Source organism: Piliocolobus tephrosceles, chromosome 1 (assembly GCF_002776525.5).
Source record: "Piliocolobus tephrosceles isolate RC106 chromosome 1, ASM277652v3, whole genome shotgun sequence".
In the NCBI taxonomy this organism is placed as follows: Eukaryota; Metazoa; Chordata; class Mammalia; order Primates; family Cercopithecidae; genus Piliocolobus; species Piliocolobus tephrosceles.
Genome location: NC_045434.1, coordinates 98,392,523 through 98,418,404, shown reverse-complemented (window position 1 = coordinate 98,418,404; position 25,882 = coordinate 98,392,523). Strand labels below are relative to the sequence as shown.

General features: G+C 41.9%; 1 protein-coding gene across 2 annotated transcripts in view; it reads left to right on the top strand.

Annotated features, from left to right (window-relative positions):
• Positions 1-10,107: 10,107 nt before the first annotated feature.
• Positions 10,108-25,882, top strand: part of CD244 (CD244 molecule) — a 33,237-nt gene continuing 17,462 nt past the window's right edge. For both annotated transcript variants that reach the window (XM_023214267.1, XM_023214266.1), the window contains exon 1: positions 10,108-10,378. In XM_023214267.1, the coding sequence (XP_023070035.1) occupies positions 10,318-10,378 (61 nt within the window). In that variant the 5' untranslated portion in view covers positions 10,108-10,317. The remainder of the gene's footprint in view (positions 10,379-25,882) is intronic.

Here is a 25,882-nt window from a genome sequence, read left to right as displayed (position 1 = left end):
AATTCACCAATGTAACAAAATACAGAGTCAACAAACAAAATCATTTGCATTTCTATACAGCAACAATGAACAATATGAAAAGTAAAATTAATAATTCCAGTTACAATAGCGCCAAAAAGAATAACACACTAAGGAATTAACTTAGTCAAGGAGGTGAAAGACTCCTTGCAAAACATTTCTGAAAGACATTAAACGAGACTTAAATAAATGGAAAGACATCTCATGTTTATGGATTGGAAGACTTAATATTGTTAAGATGTCAATACTACCCAAAGTGATTTATAGATTCAATGCAATATCTATGAAAATCCCAATGATATTTATTTGCAGAAATAGAAAAACCCATCTTAAAATTCATATGGAATCTCGAGAGACTCCAAATAGCCAAAACCACCATGAAAAATAACTAAGCTTGAAGACTCACATATCCGGATTTCAAGACTTGCTACAAAGTTACAGTATTCAAAGCAGTGTGCTACTGGCATAATATCAGACATACAAACTAATACAATAGAATAGAGAGCCCAGAAAGAAACCCTAGCATACACGTCCGAATGATTTTTGACAAGGTTGCCAAGACCATTCAATGGGGAAAGGGCAGTGTTTTCAAGAAATGATACTCAGAAGGCTGAATATCCACATGTAAAAAGAATAAAATTTGGGCTGACTGTGGTGGCTCACGCCTGTAATCCCAGCAGTTTGGGAGGCTGAGGCAGGTAGATTATGAGATCAGGAGTTTGAGACCAGTCTGACCAACATGGTGAAACCCTGTCTCTACTAAAAATACAAAAATTAGCCGGGAGTGGTGGTGCATGCCTGTAATCCCAGCTACTCGGGAGGCTGAGGCAGGAGAATCACTTGAACCCGGGAGGCAGAGCTTGCAGTGACCTGAGATTGTGCCACTGTACTCTAGACTGGGCGACAGAGCGAGACTCTGTATCAAAACAAAACAAAACAAAACAAAATATTAACTCCAAACAGACCCATGACTTAAATGTAAGACCTAAACTATGAAACTCTTAGATAAAAATAGGGCAGAAGCATCACAGCATTGGATTTGGCAATAATTTCTCGACTATGACAATAAAGCATAGGCAGCAAAAGAAAAAAAATGAACAAATTGTGCTTTATGCAAATTTAAAAATGTTATGCACCTAAAGACACTATCAACAAAGCAAAAACCCACAGAATGGGAGAAAATACTTTCAAATCATGTATCTTACAAAGAATTAATATCCAGACTATGCAGAGAACTCCCAAAATTCAACAACAAAATACCAAACAACCCAATTCAAAAATGGTCAAAGGACTTAAATAGACCTTTCTCAAAACAAGATATACAAACGCCTAATATGCACATGAAAAAATGCTCAGCATCACTAATTATTAGAGAAATGCAAACCAAAACCCCAATGAGATACCACCTTACACCCATTAGGATGGCTACTATAAACAAAACAAAACAGAAAATAATAAGTGCTAGTGAGGATGTGGAGAAATGGAAACTCTTAGGCACTGACAGTGGGAATGTGTTTTAGTCTGTTCTCACATTGCTATAAAGAAATATCTAAAACCAGTAATTTATAAGGAAAAGAGGTTTAATTGGCTCAACGTTCCACAGGCTTTACAGGAAGCATAGTGGCTTCTGAGAGGCCTCAGAAAACTTACAATCACGGGGGAAGGCGAAGGAGCAGCAGGCACATCTTACATAGTAGGTGCAGGAGGAAGTGAAAGAGAGGGGGGAGGCACCACACACTTTTAAACAATCAGATCTTGTGAGAACTCTATCATGAGAGCAGCACCAAAGGGAGAAATTCATCCCCATGATCCAACCACCTCCCACCAGACCCCACATCCAACATTGGGGATTACAAATGGACATGAGATTTGGGCAGGGACACAGATCCAAACCATATCAGAATGTAAAATGCTATAGCATCTGTGGAAAACAGTATTAGGTTCCTCAAAAGATTAAACATAGGCCGGGCACAGTGCTTCACGTCTATGATCCCAGCACTTTGGGAGGCTGAAGTGGGAGGATCACCTGAGGTTGGGAGTTTGAGACCAGCCTGACCAACATAGCGAAACCCTGTATCTGCTAAAAATACAAAAATTAGCTGGGTGTGGTGGCGTATACCTGTAATCCCAGCTACTTGGGAGGCTGAGGCAGGAGAATCACTTGAATCCAGGAGGTGGAGGTTGCAGTGAGCTGAGATCATGCCATTGCACTCCAGCTTGGGGGACAGAGCGAGACTGTCTCAAAAAAAAAAAAAAAAAAAAAAGATTAAACATAGAATTACCATATGATTTGGCAAGTCCACTTCTGGGTGTATACCCAAAATAATTGAAAGCAGGGTCTTAAAGAGATGTTTGTTCATAGCAGCATTATTCACAATAACTAAAATGTGGAGGCAACCCAAGTGCCCACTGATAGATGAAGCAAAAGGTGGTACATATGTACATATATACACATATATATACAAATATATATACACACACACATACACACACACACACACATATATATACATAGACAGGGATATTATTCAACCTTAAAAAGGAATAAAATTCTGACTGAAGCTGTAACATGGATGAATCTTGACAGCATTATGCTAAGTGAAATAGGCCAGTCAGAAAAAGACAAATACTGTATGATTTCACTTTATGAGTACCTATAGTCAAATTTATATATAGAGAAAAATGGAATGATTGTTTCCTGGGGCTGTGGGGAAAGGGGTACAGGTCATGATTGTTTAATAGATACAGAGTTTCAGTTTTACAAGAGGAAGAGTTCTGCAGATGGATGATGGTGATGGTTGTACAAGAGTATGAATGCACTTAATATCACTCTGTTGCCCAGGCTGGAGTGCAGTGGCATGATCACAGCTCACTGAAGCATTGATCTCCCTGACTCAAGAGATCCTCCTACCTCAGCCTCCCAAATAGCTGAGACCACAGGCATGCCACCATATCTGGCTAACTAATTTTTTTTTTTTTTTTTTTTTTGTAGAGTTGTGGTCTCACTACATTGCCTAGGCTTGTCTCGAGCTCCTAGACTCAAGCAATCTGCCTGATTCAGCCTCCCAAAGTGCTGGGATTACATGGGTGAGCCTCCACACGCAGCCACGTGTATGTATTTGTGTGTGTCTTTATTGAAGATCATTTATCAATGAAAGCTTTCTTTACCATTTACCTGATGAAGACACTGAATCAGTTAGTTCTTTCATTCCTGCTTGCAAAACAGACCATCTGATTTTCCTTTGGGCCTCTCTTTTATAATATATTACCAAAGGCAGCTGACACACAGTGTTACATTCTGTTTCCCTGATGTCTTCCCTTAGAGCTCAAGGGCACTAGGTATATAACACACTTCTTGAGTGACCAAAGGCAATGCTCTTAACATTTTCACTTCTTACATAACATGGAGTGCCATCTTTCCAACCTTCAATATTAATTTCTTCATCACCAGTAAGCCCATTACCAAGTCAATGCTGCATGTTTTAGGTATTTACTGAAGCTGGAGAAAGGAGTATGTTGACTGGTGCCTTGCTTCTCCTAAAGGCTTCAGCCTGAAAGTGATACTTTCTGCTTACACTTCTTGGCCAGAGCAAGTCACATGGTCCTGTTTAACTTCAAAGAGAAGTGCAGCCGTCCATGTCCCCACCCTGCCCCAAAAGAGGAGAATTGTATCAGAGCGAACAACACTAATGATTACCTGAAAGGTTTCATGATGAGGTGGTATTAGTGGTCTTTCTTTGTGGTTATAACAGGCAGCAGAGATGCATGGCAGCTAGGTCAGCTCCCTCTCTCTCTCTCCTTCTACCCCCTGTCCACCTCTCTCCCACCTTCCTTTCTTTCACAATGCAGTGGACACTTATCATGACACAACCCAACAACTAGAATGTTATTAATAATCTACACCTACCTCTGTGTTCCTCTACGTCACTCCATCCCTCCCTTCTTCCTTAGTTGTTGCCATTATCTCAATTTGTGGTTAAGGTCCTATTGCTTAAACTACTTTTTAACAATCATGCACATGCCTAAATAATACGTTGTTTAATTTTTGTTTTTAAACTACATAAAAATAGTATTATATTGTATATTGTTTTCTGGTGCTTACTTTTTTCCTATGACTTTATGTAACTACTATTCTCCTATGCTGTCCCACATTCATTTTCAGTGCTATTGAGTTCACATTGTATGAAAAGATCACATCTTGTTTTTCCACTCTCCCATTGTCATTTGTTTTGTTTCCAGTTTTTTTCCAATAAAAAACAGTGCTGCTATACACATTATCATATATGTCTCCAGGCATGTATGTGCTAAATTTTCTCTTATATGTAGGCATATAACTAGATGTCATATTGCTGGATCATTAGAGTTTATAAATATTTTACTTTATAAGATAACACCAATTTATTTCCACAAAATTTTACCAATTTACACTCCCATCAGCTGTATATAATTGATCCAATTGATCCCTACGCCCTCAAATACTTGGTGTTACCAGACTTCTTTATTTTTGCCCATTAAATTCTTGAACTCAGCCTCCCAAAATGTTGAGATTACAGGTGTGAGTCACTGCACCTGGCCAGACGCAACTTCTTAGCAGGAGAGGGTATGCCAGAAAAACCCAGAGAACTTCACATGAAAATCATGTAGGGAGGTCGGATAGGGCACGGATAGGGGAAGAAGAAGAGGAACTCTTAGAGGAACAGGAAGTCAGTTTTAGGTTCTTCATCTTTTATAATCTCACATGTGAATGTGTGAGCCCATGCAACCTGTGTGGTAGATTCAATGACACATAGAATCAGGGAAACTGTCAGCACTGATAAGGATTCTACATGAGGGATAAAGAGCAAGGTGAAATAGAATAAAACAGCAACATGATGTAGAATAAAATACTCCACAGTAAAGTTTTGCCATTTCAAAACAATTTCATGGGTCAATTATGGATATTCAAATTATTAAAATAACAACTTGGTTGTAAGTTGTATTGGTCTGTTTTCACATTGCTGATAAAGACATACCCAAGACTGGGAAGAAAAAGAAATTTAATTGGACTTCCAGTTCCACACGGCTGGGGAGGCCTCAGAATCATGGTGGGATGTGAAAGGCACTTTTTACATGGTGGCAGCAAGAGAAAATGAGGAAGAAGCAAAGCGGAAACCCTGATAAACCCATCTGATCTCGTGAGACTTATTCACTATCACGAGAATAGCACAGGAAAGACCCTCCCTTATGATTCAATTACCTCCCCCTGGGTCCCTCCCACAGCACGTGGGAATTCTGGTAGATACAATTCAAGTTGAGATTTTGGTGGGGACACAGCCAATCCATATCATGAGTTTATCTGATTACACCACTAAACTTTGATCACATTCATTTCTTTTTAGGTGTCAAAGTAGCACAAAAAAATTAAAAGAGAACATTGGTTTGCACAAATGACTTTATCATTATAACCCCAATTTTGATTATCTATATTTGTAATTCACAAACTAGATAAAATTCACAAACTAGATGGCAGGGCACTTAGAAGTGATTATGTTTTTTTTTTTTTTAATTGCAAAACACTTGGTCTACTAATATGTCAAACATAAAAATCTCAGAATATAATTTCATACTAAATCAGATTCTGATTTATACAATGTAATAAAAGATACAAATGTATAAGACAAATTTATATTTAGTTATCTTTAAATAGGAGGCTATTCTATGGTGCATTTCCCTTGCAATTTAGGAAAACCCTTTCGTTCCTTTTTCGTGTAGAAACATTTTGTTCCAAAACAGGGAAGTAGAGATTGACTCCATTTCCCCCACCACATTGCTAGTGTCAGAGAGATAGCCTGCGTTTCTCTGCATCGTCAGAGCTGTTTCTCACACTGAATCTGGGAACGACATATTTCTTGTTATGTTGAAATTCTGAGAGGAGTTAAGGCATGTATTGCACTCTTTAGCCCTTGCTCCTGGGGATGTGGGTTCTCTGGGTTATTTGATGTCCCATAAATTGTTTTGAGAGGCTCTATCTTCCATCTGCTTTATGAGACTATTGCATTTCTTACCTTTAACCTGAACCTGAAAGTTATCACAATCAATAAATAAACAATAACTGACTACTTCTCTTCCAACAAGTGAAAGCCCACAGAAGATAAATATACATAGAAGGGAAAGTCATTTTCTAGCCCTTCTGAGAAGAAGAGACAGAAAAAGATAGGTTGGGCTTATTAAAAGTACCATTATGGTTTAATCCAAACAGAAACACAGAGAATATTCAGATGGTTAGAAATAAAGGCAATGAGTTCTCATTTAGTGTCTGGTGTTATAGAAGTTATTTGTTGAATTCTTGCAAGATTGGTTAACTATATCTATAAGATCAGTTGGCCTCTTTGTGAACAGTTCATCTTTGACAGCTTTAACAACCTCTTTCCAGTGGTGCAGTAAAGGATAAACCTTCTCCAAAGAGAGGTCCAACCTTTGTTCTTGGCTCCTGGGAGTAGTCTCTAAGTTTTGAAATGTCCTGTTTGATAAGAGTATCTTCATTGCTGGGGACCTTGTTAGGATTGTCAATGCTAATAATGTGATCTATGGTGGGAGCTTTGGCCACATAGCATCAACTCAATTTCTGGAGGGCCCAGAGACTATGGTCAGCCACATGGGTGGTCAGCCATGTCTATGTGACCAAACTCCCATAAAAATTCTGGACATCAAGACTTGGAAGAGCTTCCCTGCTTAACAATACTCTGTGCATATTTTGTTACACATAGTTTCTGGGAGAAGTAGGCCCTGTCTGCAGAGCTCCACTGGGAGAGGAGAACTGGAAGTGCTGTGACTGGTTCCTTCGTTTGGGACTCTCCTGGACCTTGCCTTAGGTACCTCTTCCCTTGGTTCATTTCCATCTGTATTTTTGGCTGTAATAAACTCTAATATTGCAGAAGTTATTTGTTGAATTCTTACAAGATTGGTTGACTATACCTATAAGATCAGTTGGGTTCTTTGTGAAGGCTAGAGTAAAACATAAGTAAAACAGCTTCCAGTGAGTTTTGTGAGTCATTCTAGTTAATTATCAAACCTGAAGGTGGTCTTGGGGACCTCAAACTTGCAATTTGTCTCAGAAATGCGTGGTCTTGGGGACCCATGAAATTTGTAATTGGCATCAGAAGTGGGATTTACTGGAATGACCTTGACTCACCGAAACTTGATGAAAGCATGGTTTGGGAAAAGGAAAGATGAAAGGGCAGGGGTTTATGAACCTTTGATGTCCGCTAACCTTTAAATGCACTGTCTGAGTCCCCTGTCCCAGACTTATAGAGATGGGGTGAATATGTATGGGAAATATAGCTAAGGGAGTCTCTGGTTTATATTGATTTTGTAGGTCTTGGGTCCTCGTGCTACAGGGGCTGAGTTGCACAGAAGGGTTCTCTACACAAAAATTCAGCAGGGCAAGATACAAACTCCATGAAGGCAGGGTCTATGGTGACTTAGCTAACTAGTCTATCTCAGGGGAAATAGAAATGTTTTCCTTAGGGAATTCATTCATTCCTTCAGCACTTGAAAATCTACTAATCAACTCTGAAGAACCAGGCACTGGGTGAGGCTTGGAAACACTAAGCTAAGGAGAGCATAGACTTTGTGTTGAAGAGCTCAGGGCTGGGGAGGTCAGTGTGTAGAACAAATAGCAGTTTTTGTTGTTGTTGTTGTTGTTGTTGTTGCTCATTTGTTTGTTTGTTTTTGCTCTTGTTGCCCAAGCTGGAATGCAATGTCGCGATTTCAGCTCACTGCAACCTCCTCCTCCTGGGTTCAAGTGATTCTCCTGCCTCAGCCTTCCAAGTAGCTGGGATTGCAGGCGTGCACCACCACACCAGGCTCATTTTTTGTATTTTTAGTAGAAACGGGGTTTCACCATGTTAGTCAGGCTGGTTTCAAACTCCTAACCTCAGGTAATCCACCCACCTTGGCCTCCCAAAGTGCTGGGATTACAGGCATGAGCCACTGCACTCAGCCTTTTTTATTTTTTGAGACAGAGTCTTGCTCTGTCTCCCAGGCTGGAGTGCAGAGGCATGATCTTGGCTCACTGTAATCTCTGCCTCCGAGGTTGAAGGGATTCTCCTGCCTCAGCCTCCTGAGTAGCTGGGATTATAGGCATGCACCACCACACCCAGCTAATTTTTGTGTTTTTAGTAGAGATGAGGTTTCACCATGTTGGCCAGGCTGACATCAAACTCCTAACCTCAAGTGATCTGCCTGCCTTGGCCTCCTAAGGTGCTGGGATTACAGGCATGAGCCACTGCAATCAGCCTACAAATAGTAGACATTGTGTGATAGAGTTTGTCAGGGACCTCAAGACAGACACACACTAAGTGGTACAGCTGCTCCGAGGTCAGTTTCCAGGGGATGATAGGTCATCCACATGCCTGGTGGGAAGGATGCAGCTGGTGTTGGGGTCAGGATTAGAGAGGCTGACTCCTAAGTCACATTCATTAGTGGGTTCCAACAGTTGGATCTTGTTTTCCACCTATCATGTAAGGAAGTTTACCCTTCTTTGTTATATCGTGTCTTGTGCACCACTTCTCAAGGTTAAGGACATGGCCCAATCAACTCTGAGGAAATTCCCCAGGGTTGAGGGCTGCGACTTGGGAGGAGACAAAGGAAAGAAGAGATGACAACCACTAGACCAGCTGGAAAAAGCAATTCAGAGCTTAAAAAAATGAAAACAGAACCACAAAAGCCTCATCTATGTACAGTGTTTTTTGGTATGCATGTTCTCGAGTATCATTTTTAATTTGATCCTGAAAACTACCTTGTGAAGGTGGGGAGGATGTATTGATGACCCTACAGGCTCAGACAGCAACATGGCCAGAATCACCATAGGTTATAAGTTGCTGATTGGGAGCTCGAAGTCCAAGTCTTTGACTCTAAATCCAGGGCTCTGTCCAGAGCACCACTGTTGCCTCTTTTGGCAGCTGAAGCTGTCAGTCTGCTGACCCCTGCCCTGTTCAGACAGGATGGCCGGAACTGGACCAAAGGATGGAAAAAGAGAAGAATGGACTTGAAGGGAACCGAAAGCATTTATTAAGGGGAAAGCAGAAGGAAGAAAGAAAGAGGCAGTAACCCTGGGGCCTGACCTTGAAGCACAGTGTTCCAGGGGAGGGGAGATGCCACTGTCCCCACCCCTCCATGGGGGCCTGAGCTGATCCAAAGCTGCCTGGCTTCCTGGAGGGTGGCATCCAAGCATGAATGTGAAGGCAGCAAAAGTAGGCCCACGTCACTTCTGGGAGAAGGCAAAAGAGGGAAGAGAGGACTATTATGGAAAAGTAGAAAAAGAGGAAGGGAGGGAATCTAGACATACAGATTGGAAATGTGGAGCAAAACACATTCTTTTTTTTTTTTTTTTTGAGACAAAGTCTCGCTCTGTCACCTAGGCTGGAGTGCAGTGGCGTGATCTTGGCTTTCTGCAACCTCCACCTCCTGGGCTCAAGTGATTCTCCTGCCTCAGTCTCCTAAGTGACTGGAATTACAGGCGCATGCCACCCAGTCTGGCTAATTTCTTTATTTTTAGTAGAGACAGGGATTCACCATGTTGGCCAGGCTAGTCTTGATCTCCTGACCTCAAGTGATCTGCCTGCCTCAGCCTCCCAAACTGCTGGGATTACAGGCGTGAACCACCGTGCCCTATGCGAAACAAATTCTTATGAAACAAATTTAACTTACATGTGCTTAAACTTTGGTGTCAACTTGCATGGAATCCCCAGGTTTGTTAGATTTTTCTAGTGCTTCCAGCCCTTAAGTCTCTTCCTATGTTCTCTCAGCTACTCCTCCTCTCCTTCAACACTGTTAGCCACTTATCCAGGGCCCTATTTTTCAGCCCACTCCTTCTCCAGCCCCTCTCCACTCCACCTCCACAAAGTCTGTTGGAATGGAACAGCCGAGGATACTGGCTGTTTGGCCCCCATGTGGGTCTCTTCACATAGGATTCAGAGAATTGGAACATTTCTTGGGCTGAAGCAGACAAAGGGATGCAGTTTTGAAACTGGCTTTGTGAGTCACTGTGAACTTCAAGCACCCTCCCACTTGAGGTAAGCTTCACCAACTTGGCTTGTGGGAACTGTCAGACCAGCTCAGGCGCTGGGGCTTTCTCAGTGGCCTTGTCAGCTCACAACAGGTGTTAACAGCCTCTAATTGAGGAAACTGTGGCTGGACAGGCTGCAAGGCAGTTCTGCTCTGCATCGTCCTCTTGCTGACTGGAGACTGCTGAGCCAGTGCACGGCACAGCGTCTGGTGGGGGTGGAGGGGCTGGCCTGGCCCTTCTGTTCTGTGGAAATGTTGGGGCAAGTGGTCACCCTCACATTCCTCCTGCTCCTCAAGGGGTATCAGGGCAAAGGTAAGGAGGTCCTGCCTGGCGTGGGGCGGGGGACTCACATGATGGACTAGGAGCTGTGCCCCCCAGGGAGATCAGAGCCATATCTCCCTGATTGCGCCACATACACATTCATCTGGAACTTGACTCCGAGCAGCTCCTGACAGGTCTGACAGTCTAAATCAGACAGGACAGGCTGGCGGTGCACTGGGGGGTCTGTGAGAGGGGCATCTGGCTCTGCTGCCAGCAATCCAGGAAGTCTTGGGTGAGGAGATTCCTTCCCACTGGCTTCAATTTACCTTTCCATGTCGTGGAGAGAGAAGCCTCCTTCCAGCTGCCTGTAAAGATGAAGAAAATTGCATTCTCCAATTGTGGCATCAGAGAAGAGAAGCAGTCCCAAGGAAGTGGTTGGTTCTGGAGCTCATAGACAGACGGATGGACCCCTGAGGCAGGAAAACTAAGCCCGAGGAGGGGAGGGCAAGGCCAGCAGCCAGGAAGAGGCTGGATGGCATGGTTCTTCATCTCCCTGGCTTCTTCAGCCACCCAGATGCCACAGGAGTCTGGAAATTATTAGGGACATGTTGGGCTGGGGCAGAAGAAGGAGACAATATGAGGAAGCTCCACAGCAAACCTAAAGCTGTCAGCCAGGCATGGAGCCATCTAACATTTACTCCCGGGGATCCCGGTTGAGGGCTGCTCCCCTCTTTCTCCAGTCCTGGGGTCCAGCATGCTCTGAAACCTGGATCCCACATTTAATTTAATTTAATTAATTTATTTATTTCATTTTTAATTTTTATTTATTTATTTATTTTTTGAGATGGAGTTTCCTTCTGTCACCCAGGCTGGAATGCAATGGTGTGATCTCGGCTCACTGCAACCTCTGCCTCCTGGGTCCAAGCGATTCTCATGCCTCAGCCTCCCGAATAGCTGAAATTACAGACGCATGCCACCACACTTGGCTAATTTTTGTGTTTTTATTAGAGACCAGGTTTCACCATGTTGGCCAGGCTGGTCTTGAACTTCTGACCTCAGGTGATCTGCCCACCTTGGTCTCCCCCAACCAAAGTGCTGGGATTACAGGTGTGAACCACTGTGCCTAGCCAGGGTTCTGCATTTTAGATCAGTGACTCTGCAGGAGCTTCACAGGAGTGGAGAGCGTGGAGTTAGAGGAGGGTACGCTCTGGGCACAAAGAGGGGAAACTGAGGCATAGTGTGTGGGTTCAGGGCCGGGTAGAAGCCCCATATGCCATAAAGTCCCATGCCCAGGTACTCCATTCAGTTACTGAGTCCCTGAGCATTCCTGTGTCCTTCAGGAAGACACAGTCAAAGCTCAGGTGGACTCAACATTTGTAAGGATGCAGGCAGCCTAGGGCAGAGTATGATGAGGAACAGGGAGCAGGGAGGTAGGTGTGGAGCCTGCGGCTCTTGTGGGTGGGTTGGGGGGCCCAGCGGCCCAGGATTCTGGTCAGGAGAGCTAGGCTGGAACCTGGCCTAAGGCGCCTTGAAAGCAGCTCAGACAGCTGAAGGAGGACTGATGGGATTGGTGCCTGGCTGTGGGGATGAGAGTAACAGAGAAGCTGAGGTTATGACCCTGAGGTCATGAGCCTGTGTGACAGAGGGTGATGCTCCCTCCACCACCATTCCCAGGGTTTCAGCGCCATAGCTGAGCTTGGCTATGCTGGCCCTTGCAGGGTGAAGCTGGTGAGTGACTCGTTAGGCACAGGGAGGGATGGACTTGGGTCTTCCTGAGCTGCTTCCTCCTCCAACCTGGGTCTGTGGGGCTGGCCTGGCGTAAGTTGACTGAAGCTGCTCTGTTTATGTAATTTTTAAACTTTTTAGTTTGAAATAATTGTGAAGTTCCAGGGAAGCTGCAAGAGTAGTTCAAAGGATTCTTGAATTTCTTTCATCTAGATTCACCAGTTAATATTTTATCATATTTACTTTATTTCTCTTTCTCTAGCTGTATGTATATGTGTGTATAAATGTAAAATAATTTTTGCTGAACCACTTGAGAACAAGCTGTGACATTATGTCCCTTTACTCCTAAATATTTTAGCACTTACATTCTATGAACAAAGACATTCTCATGTTAGTACAGCACAATTATCAAATTTAGTAAATTTCACATTAATACCATCAAATATGCTGTCCATATGTACATATTACCAATTGTCCCAAGAATATGCTTTATTTATTTATTTTTTGCTGACCCAAGATGCAATCAAGATCATGTATTACATTCAGTTTTTATGTTTCTCATGTTCAGTCTAGACCACACTTTAGCCTTTCTTCATGGTTCATGATATTGCATTCTTGAAGAGGACAAGCCAGTTGTTTTGTGGAGGGTTCCTTAATCTGGGTTTGTCTGATGTTCCCTCATATGATTCAGGTTATCATATGCATTTTTATTTATTTTATATCATCATTATTATTATTTTTTAGAGATGGAGTCTCGCTCTGTTGCCCAGGCTGGAGTACAGTGGTCCTCGCTGTATGTATATGTGTGCATAAATGTATAATAATTTTTGCTGAACCACTGCAACCACTCGGCTCACTGCACCTTCCGCCTCCCCAGGTTCAAGTGATTCTCCTCCCTCAGCCTCCTAAGTAGCTGGGACTACAGGTCCATGCCACCATGCCTGGCTAATTTTTGTATTTTTAGTGGAGACAGTGTTTCACCATGTTGGCCAGGCTGGTCTTAAACTCCTGACCTCAAGTGATCTGTCTACCTCCGCCTCTCAAAGTGCTGGGATTCCAGGTGTATGCCACTGTGCCCAGCCTATTATTATTTTTTAAGAGAAGATCTTGTTCTGTTGCCCAGACTGGAATGCAGTGGCATGCTCACGGCTCACTGTAGCCTTGACCTCTCAGGCTCAAGCCATCCTCCCACCTCAGCCTCCCTAGTAGCTGGAACTACAGGTTTGCGCCACCATGCCTGGCTAATTTTCTTTTTTTTTGTAGAGACAGGATTTCCCCATATTGCCCAGGGTGGTCTTGAACCTGATTCTCCCAGCCAACTGCTGCCCACTGCCTCCTTGAGGCTGGAGCCAACCCCAACCAGCCAGACCAGGCAGGGTGCACACCCCTTCATGCTGCTATGGCTGCTGATGTTCAGGAGGTCTGCCAGGTTAGCACACACTGAGGTCCCTACAGGGAATGGGGCGAGCTTACAAGTAAATGTCCATTCCTCAGAATGGACAACTGAAACCTGAATTTAGGGTCCAAAATGAACTTTAGGGCCCAGGCCTATTCTGTCCCTCTTTCAGACAGAGGGGCAGAATCATGGGGTATGTGTACGTAACTCTAGCAGATGCTGTCAAACTGTTTTCCCAAGTGGTTGGACCAAATAGTGCATGAGAGTTCCATGCTGCTTCAGGGCCACTGGCTTTTGGTTCTGAAGGTCTGCAGATGGAAAATGAAATTGTGGGAATGTGGAGCTTGGCAAGAGGCCAAAGGCAAGGGAATTACAGCTCTGGGATTTCTCTGGTATCCTGCGTGAAATTCTGACAATGGAGTCATTATTAGGAGTTATGTGAGATGCATTGTTGAATTAATTAATTTAAATGAATTCATGAAGCCCTTGCTTGGGTTGTTCATTTTGCTGCTGTGATGTTTGAATTTCTTGTCTATTCTGGATATTAGTTGCCTGTCGGATTCATAGTTTGTAATTTTTTTTCTATTCTATAGGTTGCTTTTTCACTCTGTGGATTGTTTCCTTTACTGTACATGATATTTTTTTTTAGTTTGCTATAATAGTGTTTGATTATTTTGCTTTTGTTACCGGTGCTTTTGAGGTCTTATTCATAAACTCTTTCCCCAGCCCTTATTATGGTCCAAGAACTATGCAAGGTTTTGTGGGGGAAACAAAGATGAAACAGATGTCTATTCTACCCTTAAGAATCTTTCAGACAGAGGAAAATAGGTATGTATAATTACAATTGTAAGGGGAGATGGAAATGCTGCATGTCATTAACAGGTAAGATACAATTAGAATAAAAAAGGAGCTAAGAAGATGAAGATTCCTTCTAGGTAGGAACACTGGAGAACTGGCCTTGAAGAATAAATAAGAGTTTAGGAGGTAGGTACAAAGTAGGAGGACAATTGAAGCAGAGGAAAGAGCTCAGAAAAGCCAGGGATGCATGGAGTTTGGATGGGAAACAGGAAAGGCAGATGCACTTGTTATCATGGAGAAAGAGTATGACATATGAGATGATTTGGTTAACTAACGCAGAGTGGGACTTGGGCTAGGTGAGTTTTGACAGAGGTAAGCAGGTTGCATTACCTGACGAAGGGAGTTAATATGGTCAGTATGAAGCTAAATAGAGAGGAAGAAAGAAATGGGATGTGGGCCCTGTAGGATACTTTATCTATCTTATGATTTTGCCCTGACTAAAGCTGGATTGCCCCAGTACTTTTGGAATCTCACTGGGCTCTATTCGCTCAGTCCCTAGCAGGTACATCTTTTGATGCCTTCACCCCAAGCTTGGTAGCACAAGCCCTAGCTGAGAAAACCTTAATATCTATTTGTTGACTGGTGGAAATTCCACTTGCTCTGAGACCCTTCTGTGCTCCTTCTCCCAGGTGCTCAGGCCCCACACTTTCCTCCGACTGGCAAGTCCAGGTTGGAGGAAGCTGAGCTGACTCAGAGCTCTGCACATGGGCTCAGGGCTGAGTGAGACTCACTGCTGCTGGATTAGATTGTCTCCTTCACCATCCTCCGTACTTGTGTCCTTGACCATCCTCTGTTCTTCCTGAGGCTGCAGTGGAGTTAACCATCTGCCCTTTACCCTCCCTTTCAGAGTTACTAGTTCACCTCATCCGTTCTTAACCACCGGAAAGAGGCCCCCAAGGCTGCTGAGCAGTAGCAACAGCAGTGGCAGGGGCCCGGGGGCCTTCCTGGACTGTGGCCTCTTTCCTCTAAACAATTTTCACTTGTAGGGTCCTCCTCTATGCCTCGCTAAATGTGTGAGAACTTGTGTTGAAGTTATGTTTTCATACTAGCATTTCGTCTCCCCTGTCTGGTGTGTGTACCCCCCGGTACAGAAACTGAGGTCTTTTTGTATCAGTCACAATACCCTGGACATAGTGACTTGTCTACTTGCCTTTTCACCCTATCTGCTCTGCGCCCCTGCTCCGGCACCACCCCTTCCAGGCCGTCCATGGAAACTCATTCCAACCATCTTCCTTCTTCCCACACTGGACTGTTGGGGGCTACAGGAGAAAATTCAGCAACAAAGAGCAGCTACAGATTCATAATCTCCAACCCCAGCTGGACTCTCAGTGTCCTCGGAATCCTCATTTCTGGCTCATAACTTCTCCTACTCCCCAAAAGGTGGGAGAATTCCACACCTTCGTCATCTCTTCAAGGCCCTGTTCCACCATCCCAGCCTCCACAAACCAACAACCTCCTTCTTTAAGAAAACTGAAGCACAAGTTAGGGATTCTGCCAACCTTGCCAGCAATTCTCCAGTGTCAATGTACTTCATCTACTCCTGTAAATGACCACATTTGCCTCTGCTGAGGGCAAGAGTGCTCTTGCCCTGTCCTTGAACAATACTTTCCTATGTGCTCAGGGCACCAGAGCTTCTTTCAGAAGTCATCTGGGACCTGCTGTCCACGAAGACAACCCTGATCTTTCTTCACTGCTCCTTTTCTGCGGGCTTTCTACCTTTAGTACAGTTTTCTTCCAGTTAAAAAATCAAACCAACAAATCAAAACAACACCTGGTGTTCTCTCTAGCTCCTTTTTATTTGCAGACAAACCAGTCTTAAGTGTATAAACTAATATAATATTACATAAAAATAAAATATAATGGCATAATTTTTTAAAAAACCCCAAAGGCAGTATAGCATGAGGACTGTAGATCACACACTTCATTCTTTAAGTATTTAGAAGTCTATGGCTGGGAGTGGTGGCTCACGCCAGCACTTTGGGAGGCTGAGGAGGGTGGATCACTTGAGGTCAGGAGTTCAAGACCAGCCTGGCCAATACAGCAAAACCCTGTCTCTACTTAAAAAAAAAAAAAAAAAAAATTAGTTGGGGGTGGTGGCAGGTACCTGTAGTACCAGTTACTCATGAAGCTGAGATAGGAGAATCACTTGAACGAGGGAGGCAGAGGTTGCATTGAGCCGAGATCGCGCCACTGCGCTCCAGTCTGGGTGTCAGAGAGTAACTCCATCTAAAAACAAACAAACAAACAAGAAGTCTAGGCAATAACTTAACCGTTTTCCTGTGTGATTCCTATTCAGTTTTATAATAGCAGAGCACAACCTTCTTCTACGTAGCACTCTACATTCTGATCTACTGGTGGATTATATGGGAGTTTACGTTATTATTCATTATACAGTACCTTTATATTTAAGTACCTTTTAATATTTGTGCTACCTCTCACAATTTTATAAAAGATAAAAATAAAATAAAACCACCACAAAACACCTAAAAATTAAACTCATGTTCCATCACCCCACTCTCCAAACCTGCTCTGTCTTTACCAGACCCATAAGCCACACATGTGTTGTGTGTTCCCCTAAACATGCTACTGCTGTGTCCACAATAACCCGCTTCCCTGTTCCTTTCTGCATCCACCAGGCAGGCCTTGGCTTTTTCTTTCAATGGCAGCTCCCACCCACCTCCTCAGGGCAGCCACTCCTACTTCTGCAGGACAGCGGAAAACCTGCTTTCCTTATGCTTGCCTTACATCCTGGGCACACATCCATAGCACATTCCATAATGCATTTCAGTTGGCTGTTTTAGGTCTATCTTCCCTTTTCACTTTTTTTTTTTTTTCGAGACAGGGTCTTTCTCTGTCACCCAGGCTGGAGTGCAGTGGTGCAGTCATGGCTCACTACCCTGCCTCCCAGGCTTTTCTGATATTTAGCTAAGAGTTGGGTTTAGCTGAGATGAGTGAGGAAATCTACAAATTCACTTGCTATGGTAATGTTTCCACAATGGCAGGTCATACTTTGCTTTTATCAAAGTACATCTTAGTTTAATGGTCAGAACACTGCAGTGAGAGGTAGTCATTACTCCTTTTCTGTTTTTTTAATGGAGGTATAACTCACAACTGTGTGCACAAAGTTTAAATCAACAACTTCATGAAATTTTATATGCGTAAGAACATATTCACACTACCCATATCAAGATGTAACACATTTCTAGCACCCTGTTGTTCCTTTTTGCTCCTTCAAGTTGATAACTGCCCTCCCGCAAGGGTAACCACATTCTAACCTCCCTCACCATAGATTAGTTTTTCCTGATTTTAAACTTTATATCAATGAAATAATTCACTATGACTCTTTGGAGTCTGGCTTCCTTAATACTCATCATTGTGGTGAGATCCATCCACTTTATTGCCAGGAAAAGTAGCTTTTCTTTTTCATTGCTGTGTAATATTCCATAAGACTATAACATGATTTATTTGCTCATCCAATTGTGATAGACATTTGGGTTTTTTCTCATTTTGAATTATTATGACTGAAGCCATTATTAACACTCTTGTACATATTTTTAGTGGATATAAACACCAGATTTTCTTTCTTTTTTTTTTTTATGAGACAGAGTTTCACTCTTGTTGCCCAGGCTGGGGTTCTATGGTGTGATCTTGGCTCACTGCAACCTCCACCTCTCAGATTTAAGTGATTCTTCTGCCTCAGCCTCCCAAGTAGCTGGGATTACAGGTGTGCACTGCCACGCCCAACTAATTTTTTTTTTTTGAGATGAGGTTTCACCATGTTGGCCAGGCTGGCCTCCAACTCCTGGCCTCAAACGATCCTCCCACCTCGGCCTCTCAAAGTGCTGGGATTACAGGCTTGAGCTGCTTCGCCCAACCTTCAGACCTTTAAATGTTAGCTATTTTGGTGAGAATGCGTAATCTCATTGTTCTCTGATAACTAATGATGTTGGGCACCCTTTTGCATGCTTATTGGATATTGGATATTCTCTTTCATAAAATGCCTCCCCAAGTCTGTTGCTTTTTTTGTGGTTATTGTCAACAGTGTGTTACTGATTTGCAGTCTATTATTGATTATTGTCATCAGTCTATTATTGATGGAATTCTTTATATATTCTGGATATGAGCCCTTTTTCAAATATATGTGTTGCAAACATTTTCTCCCAGTCTGTGGCTTGCTTTTTCAATCTCTCAATGTTGTCTTTCACCAAATAGAAGTTCTAAGTTTTAGTGAAGTCCAATTTATCAATGTTCTTTCATGGTTAGTGATTTTTTTTTTTTTTTTTTTTGTCCTGTTAAAGAAACATTTGTTAGGCCGGGCGCAGTGGCTCAAGCCTGTAATCCCAGCAATTTGGGAGGCCGAGACAGGCGGATCATGAGGTCAGGAGATCGAGACCATCCTGGCTAACACGGTGAAACCCCGTCTCTACTAAAAAATACAAAAAACTAGCCGGGCGAGGTGGCGGGCGCCTGTAGTCCCAGCTACTTGGGAGGCTGAGGCAGGAGAATGGCGTAAACCCAGGAGGCGGAGCTTGCAGTGAGCGGAGATCTGGCCACTGCACTCCAGCCTGGGTGACAGAGCAAGACTCCGTCTCAAAAAAAATAAAAAATAAAAATAAAAAAAAGAAACATTTGTTGGCTGGCTGCAGTGGCTCATGTCTGTAATCTCAGCACTTTGAGAGACCAAGGTGGGTGGATCACTTGAGCCCGGGAGTTCAAGACAAGCCTTGGCAACATGGTGAAACCCCATCTCTACCAAAAATGCAAAAATTAGCCAGTCTCATAATCTGGTCTCAAAATAAACACAAAAATAGATTAAAATGTAAAAATAAAAAAGGAAACATTTGTCTATCTCATGATGTAGAAGATATTCTCTTGTGCGTTTTTCTAGAAGCTTTATAGGTTTAGCTTTCATATTTAAATTTATGATTTATTTTAAATTAATTTTTGTATGTGATATGAGGGAGATATCAAGGTTTTTTTTCTTATAGATATCAATTTGACCCAGCACCATTTATTGAAAACATCAAATATGTGTTGGTTTGTGTGATATTGTGAAATATATATTTGTTTTTCAACCTCCTTTCCTAACATACAACTCCTAAAAGTTTTAGAAATTCCAAAGTGATGTGTTTTTTTAGGCTAATGAAGTGACTGACGGCTAGCAGGCGGTAGGTAGCTTCGGCACAGGGGCCCGTCACCAGAAAGACCAAGGCAGGTTTGGAATATTGGACTCTGAGCCCATTCCCAACCTCTAGGAAAAGGAGAGGGATTGAAGGTTAAGCTGATCACTGATGGCCAGTGGTCAATCATTCCCACTTATTGAGGCCCCCATAAGAACCCAAAGAATAAGGTTCAGAGAGCTAAACATGTGGAGGTTCCTGGAGGGTGGCATGCCCTGGGAGGGCACGGAAACTTTGTATCCCTTCCCCTACACCTTGCCCTATGCATCTCTTCATATGTACCCTTTGTGATAATCCAGTAAATGTAAGTGTTTCCCTGAGTTCTGTGAGCCATCTAGCAAATTAATTGAACCCAAGAAGGGAATAATGGGAAACCCAGTTTATAACCAGTTGGTCAGAAGCACAGGTAAAACAATGCTGGAGCTTGCAATTGGTATCTGGTAGATATCTACAGGTAGATAGTGTCAGAATTGAACTGAATTAGAGGACATCCAGTTGGTGTCCACTGAAGAACTGATTGCTTGCTTGGTGCGTGGGAAAACTCCCCACACATTGGTCACTTCTGTGTTGATGTGGTGTGAAACCAGAGGAAAAACAGTTAGTGTTTTTTCCCACATACAGGGTCTATTTCTAGAGTATTATATTCCATCAACTACTTTTCAATCCTTGCAATACGGAATGCTATCTTAATTTCTGAAGTTTTACAATACATCTCAATATTAGGTAATGAAAACCTAGCTTTGTTCTTCTTCAAGATTGCCTTGGCTATTCTATGTTTTTACATTTTCACTTAAGTTTTAGAATCAACTTGTTAATTTCTATAAAAATAACCTGCAATAATTTTTATTGGAATTCTATTGAATCTATACATTAATTTAGGAAGAATCGACATCTTAGCAATATTAAGTCTTCCAATAAAAACCATGCTATATTCTTCTGCTTATTTAGCTCTTTAATTTTTTCTCAGAAATCTTTTGTTGCAATAGGTGTATAGGTCTTAAATATTGCTTGTTGAAATTGTTTCTATATATTTTAATTTTTTTGTGCTGCTGTAATTAGTATTGTTTTCAAAATTTCATTTTCTATCTGTTTGTACTAACATATAGAAATAAAAATGATTTTTCTATATTGACCTTATACCTAGCAATTTTGCCAAACTGATTCCTACACTCAAGTAGTTTTTCATATATTTCTCTGGGTTTCCTATATACACAGGTATATAGTTTGTGAATAATGACAGTTTCACATATTCATTTTTTTCTTTTTTTCTTTTCTTTCTTTTTTTTTTCTTGAGACAGAGTTTTGCTCTTGTTGCCCAGGCTGGAGTGCAATGATGCCATCTTGGCTCACTGCAACCTCTGCTTCCCAGATTCAAGCAATTCTCTTGCGTCAGCCTCCTGAGTAGCTGGGATTTCAGGTGCCTGCCACCCACCCAGCTAATTTTTGTGTTTTTAGTAGAGGCGGAGTTTCACTAAGTTGGCCAGGCTGGTCTCGAACTCCTGACCTCAGGTGAGCCTCCCAAAGTGCTGGGATTACAGGCATGAAACACTACACCCAGCCTCACATATACATTTCTAATTTTTATTCCATTTGGCTATTTTCCTTGTTTTTTTGAACTAGCCATGACCTCCAGTACAATGTTGATTAAAAGAGGTAATTATGGAATCCTTTTTTTTTTTGTTCCTGAGTTTGCAGGGACATGGATGAAGCTGGAAGCCATCATTCTCAGCAAACTAACACAGGAACAGAAAACCAAATACCACGTGTTCTCGCTCAAAGTGGGAGTTGAACAATGAGAACACATAGGCACAGGGAGGGAAATATCACACACCAGGTCCTGTTAGTGGGTTAGGACCAAGGGGAGAGAGAGCATTAGGACAAATACCTAATGCACGTGGGGCTGAAAACCTAGATGACAGGTTGATAGGTCCAGCAAACCACCATGGCACCTGTATACCTATGTAACAAACCTGCACATTTTGCACATGTATCCCAGAACTTAAAGTAAAAAAAAAAAAAAAAAAAAAAAAAGAGATGGGTACAAATGTGAATGTTTGTTGTTTTGAACAGACCTCTCCAACCACGTTTTTCCTCTGCTCCCACATCAAAATAACAACAATCATCAACATACAAGACTTCCATGACCAAATGCAGGGAGGTGGATTTCTCCTCACAACAAACTGAATAGTGGATTCTACAGTGGACACCAGCTGGGTGTTCTCCAATTCAGTTCACACACTAACTGGAGACAATGTTGGACCACAGAGGTTGGGGGCTCAGTCCCCAACACCGCCCCTCCACCACACCAGTTGTAAGTCTGGGCCTCCAGAACTTCTGACCAACCAGCTTCCACTTGAGGTTCCCATAACCCACTCCTTTGGGTTCAATTAATTTGCTGGTGTGGCTCACACAAACCAGGGAAACATTTATGTTTGCTGATTTATTATAAGAGATAATACAAAGAATACAGATGAAGAGATGACATAGGGCAAGGTATGGAGGAAGGGACACGGAGCTTCCACGCCTTCCCTGGGCACACGGCCTGCCAGGGATCTCCACGTGTTCAGCTATCTGGAGGCTCTCCAAGCCCAGTCCTCTTGGGTTTTTATGGAGACTTCATTTCATAGGCATGACTGACAACCTTGTAGAAATGTGACTGGACAAAAAGGGTATGATTTCATATTAATAGACTTAGTGGAGAAACTCAGCAAAGCCTATCTGTTCAGATTCTTCTTGGTCTCTCTGTGCAGCATTTCTTTCTCTAGAATCTGAGGCACGAACTTCTCTGGAATGAGGGTCTTTTGATTCATATCAGATTAGAGTTGTCTACACTCAGCAATGGTGATCTTCTTGCTGGCCTTGCCATTCCTGGACCCAAAGGGCTCCATGTTGTCTACAATATTCATGCCCCCTTTCAACTTGCCAAATACCACACTTTTGCCATCCATCCATTCAGTCTCTGCAATGTAGATGAAAAACTGGGAACTATTTGTGTTGGGTCCAGCATTTGTCATGTATAAGATGCCAAGACCTGTATGCTTCAGGATGAAGTTCTCATCTTCAAATTTCACCCCCTAGATGAACTTGCCACCAGTGCCATTATGGTGTGTGATGTCAACATCCTGGCACATAAATTCTACAATAATCCTGTGAGAGCAGGAGCTCTTGTAATCAAATCATTTCTCTCCAGTGCTCAGAACACAAACGTTTTCTGCTACCTTTGGAATTTTATCTGCAAACAGCTCCAAGGAGACACAGTCCAAGGGTTCATAGTCAACGGCTATATCAATGAACACGGTGGGGTTAACTATGGCTGATAGCAAGAGACTCTAGGTGGTGTTGGCACCTCCAAAGCACCAGATATATACGTTTTAACGCTTTTATTTAATGAACTTACTTTTGACTTTGCTAATTTTCTGTATTGTACATTTGCTTTTAATTTTATTGAGGTTAGCTCTTACCTTTACTTTCTCCTTTCTCCTTTCATTGGGTTATCATCATTATCATCATCATCGTTATTTGAATTACTATTTCCTTTTCTTTTGGTCTCTTGAGATTGAATCTTGCATTATTGACTTGCAAACATTCTTTTTTTCTAACATACAAATTTAAAGCTATAAATTTCCCTCTAAACACTGCTTTAGCTATATTGCACATTTGATACTCATTATCACTTAACTCTAAATTTTTCTCCAAATTTCATTTCATTTATTCTTTGACTCATGGGTTTTTAGAAATATGTTGCTCATATTTTAAACATTCAGAGATTTTCCACTTATTTTTCTGTTATTGATTTTTTATTTAATTCTACTGATAATTCATATGATTTCAATACTTTGAACTTTGTTGACACTTGTTTTAATGCATAGCATATGATAATACTTTGGTAACTTTGTTCTCATTGGTTTCAAAGAACATCTTTATTTCTGCCTTCATTTCGTTATGTACCCAGTAGTCATTCAGGAGCAGGTTGTTCAGTTTCCATGTAGTTGAGAGGTTTTGATTGAGTTTGAAAAAGAGGAAATCCTCCCTAACTCATTTTATGAGGCCAACATCATCCTGATACCAAAGCCTGGCAGACACACAAGAAAAAAAGAGAATTTTAGACCAATGTCCCTGATGAACATCAATGCAAAAATCCTCAATAAAATACTGGCAAACCGAATCCAGCAGCACATCAAAAAGCTTATCCACTATGATCAAGTGGGCTTCATCCCTGGGATGCAAGGCTGGTTCAACATACACAAATCAATAAGCATAATCCAGCATATAAACACAACCAAAGACAAAAAACCACATGATTGTCTCAATAGATGCAGAAAAGGCCTTTGACAAAATTCAACAGCCTTTCAGGCTAAAAACTCTCAATAAATTTGGTATTGATGGAATGTATCTCAAAATAATAAGAGATATTTATGTCAAACCCACAGGCAATATCATACTGAATGGGCAAAAACTGGAAGCATTCCCTTTGAAAACTGGCACAAGACAGGGATGCACTCTCTCACCACTCCTATTCAACATAGTGTTGGAAGTTCTGGCCAGGGCAATCAGGCAAGAGAAAGAAATAAAGGGTATTCAATTAGGAAAGGAGGAAGTAAAATTGTCCCTCTTTACAGATGACGTGATTGTATATTTAGAAAACCCCATTGTCTCAGCCCAAAATCTCCTTAAGTTGATAAGCAACTTCAGCAAAGTCTCAGGATACAACATCAATCTGCAAAAATCACAAGCATTCCTATACACCAATAACAGACAAACAGAGAGCCAAATAATGAGTGAACTCCCATTCACAATTGCTTCAAAGAGAATAAAATACCTAGGAATCCAACTTACAAGGGATGTGAAGGACCTCTTCAAGGAGAACTACAAGCCACTGCTCAATGAAATAGAAGAGGACACAAACAAATGGAAGAACATTCCATGCTCATGGATAGGAAGAATCAATATCATGAAAATGGCCATACTGCCCAAGGTAATTTATAGATTCCATGCCATCCCCATCAAGCTACCAATGACTTTCTTCACAGGATTGGAAAAAACTACTTTAAAGTTCATATGGAACCAAAAAAAAAAAAAAAAAAAAAGCCCACATTGCCAAGACAATCCTAAGTCAAAAGAACAAAGCTGGAGGCATCATGCTACCTGACTTCAAACTATACTACAAGGCTACAGTAACCAAAACAGCATGGTACTGGTACCAAAACAGAGATATAGACCAATGGAACAGAACAGAGTCCTCAGAAATAATACCACACATCTACAGCCATCTGATCTTTGACAAACCTGAGAGAAACAAGAAGTGGGGAAAGGATTCCCTATTTAATAAATGGTGCTGGGAAAACTGGCTAGCGATAAGTAGAAAGCTGAAACTGGATCCCTTCCTTACTCTTTATATGAAAATTAATTCAATATGAATTAGAGACTTAAATGTTAGACCTAAAACCATAAAAACCCTAGAAGAAAGCCTAGGCAATACCATTCAGGACATAGGCATGGGCAAGGACTTCATGTCTGAAACACGAACAGCAATGGCAACAAAAGCCAAAATTGACAAATGGGATCTAATTAAATGAAAGAGCTTCTGCACAGCAAAAGAAACTACCATCAGAGTGAACAGGCAACCCACAGAATGGGAGAAAATTTTTGCAATCTACTCATCAGACAAAGGGCTAATATCCAGAACTCAAAGAACTCAAACAAATTTACAAGAAAAAAACAAACAACCCCATCAAAAAGTGGGCAAAGGATATGAACAGATATTTCTCAAAAGAAGACATTCATACAGCCAACAGACACATGAAAAAATGCTCATCATCACTGGCCATCAGAGAAATGGAAATCAAAACCACAACGAGATACCATCTCACACCAGTTAGAATGGCAATCATTAAAAAGTCAGGAAACAACAGGTGCAGGAGAGGATGTGGAGAAATAGGAACACTTTTACACCGTTGGTGGGACTGTAAACTAGTTCAACCATTATGGAAAACAGTATGGCGATTCCTCAAGGATCTAGAACTAGAAATACCGTTTGACCCAGCCATCCCATTACTGGGTATATATCCAAAGGATTATAAATCATGCTGCTATAAAGACACATGCACACGTATGCTTATTGCCGCACTATTCACAATAACAAAGACTTGGAATCAACGCAAAAGTCCATCAATGACAGACTGGATTAAGAAAATGTGGCACATATACAACACCACGGAATACTATGCAGTCATAAAAAAGGATGAGTTCATGTCCTTTGTAGGGACATGGATGATGCTGGAAACCATCATTCTCAGCAAACTTTCGCAAGAACAGAAAACCAAACACCGCATGTTCTCACTCATAGGTGGGAATTGAACAATGAGAACACTTGGACACAGGAAGGGGAACATCACA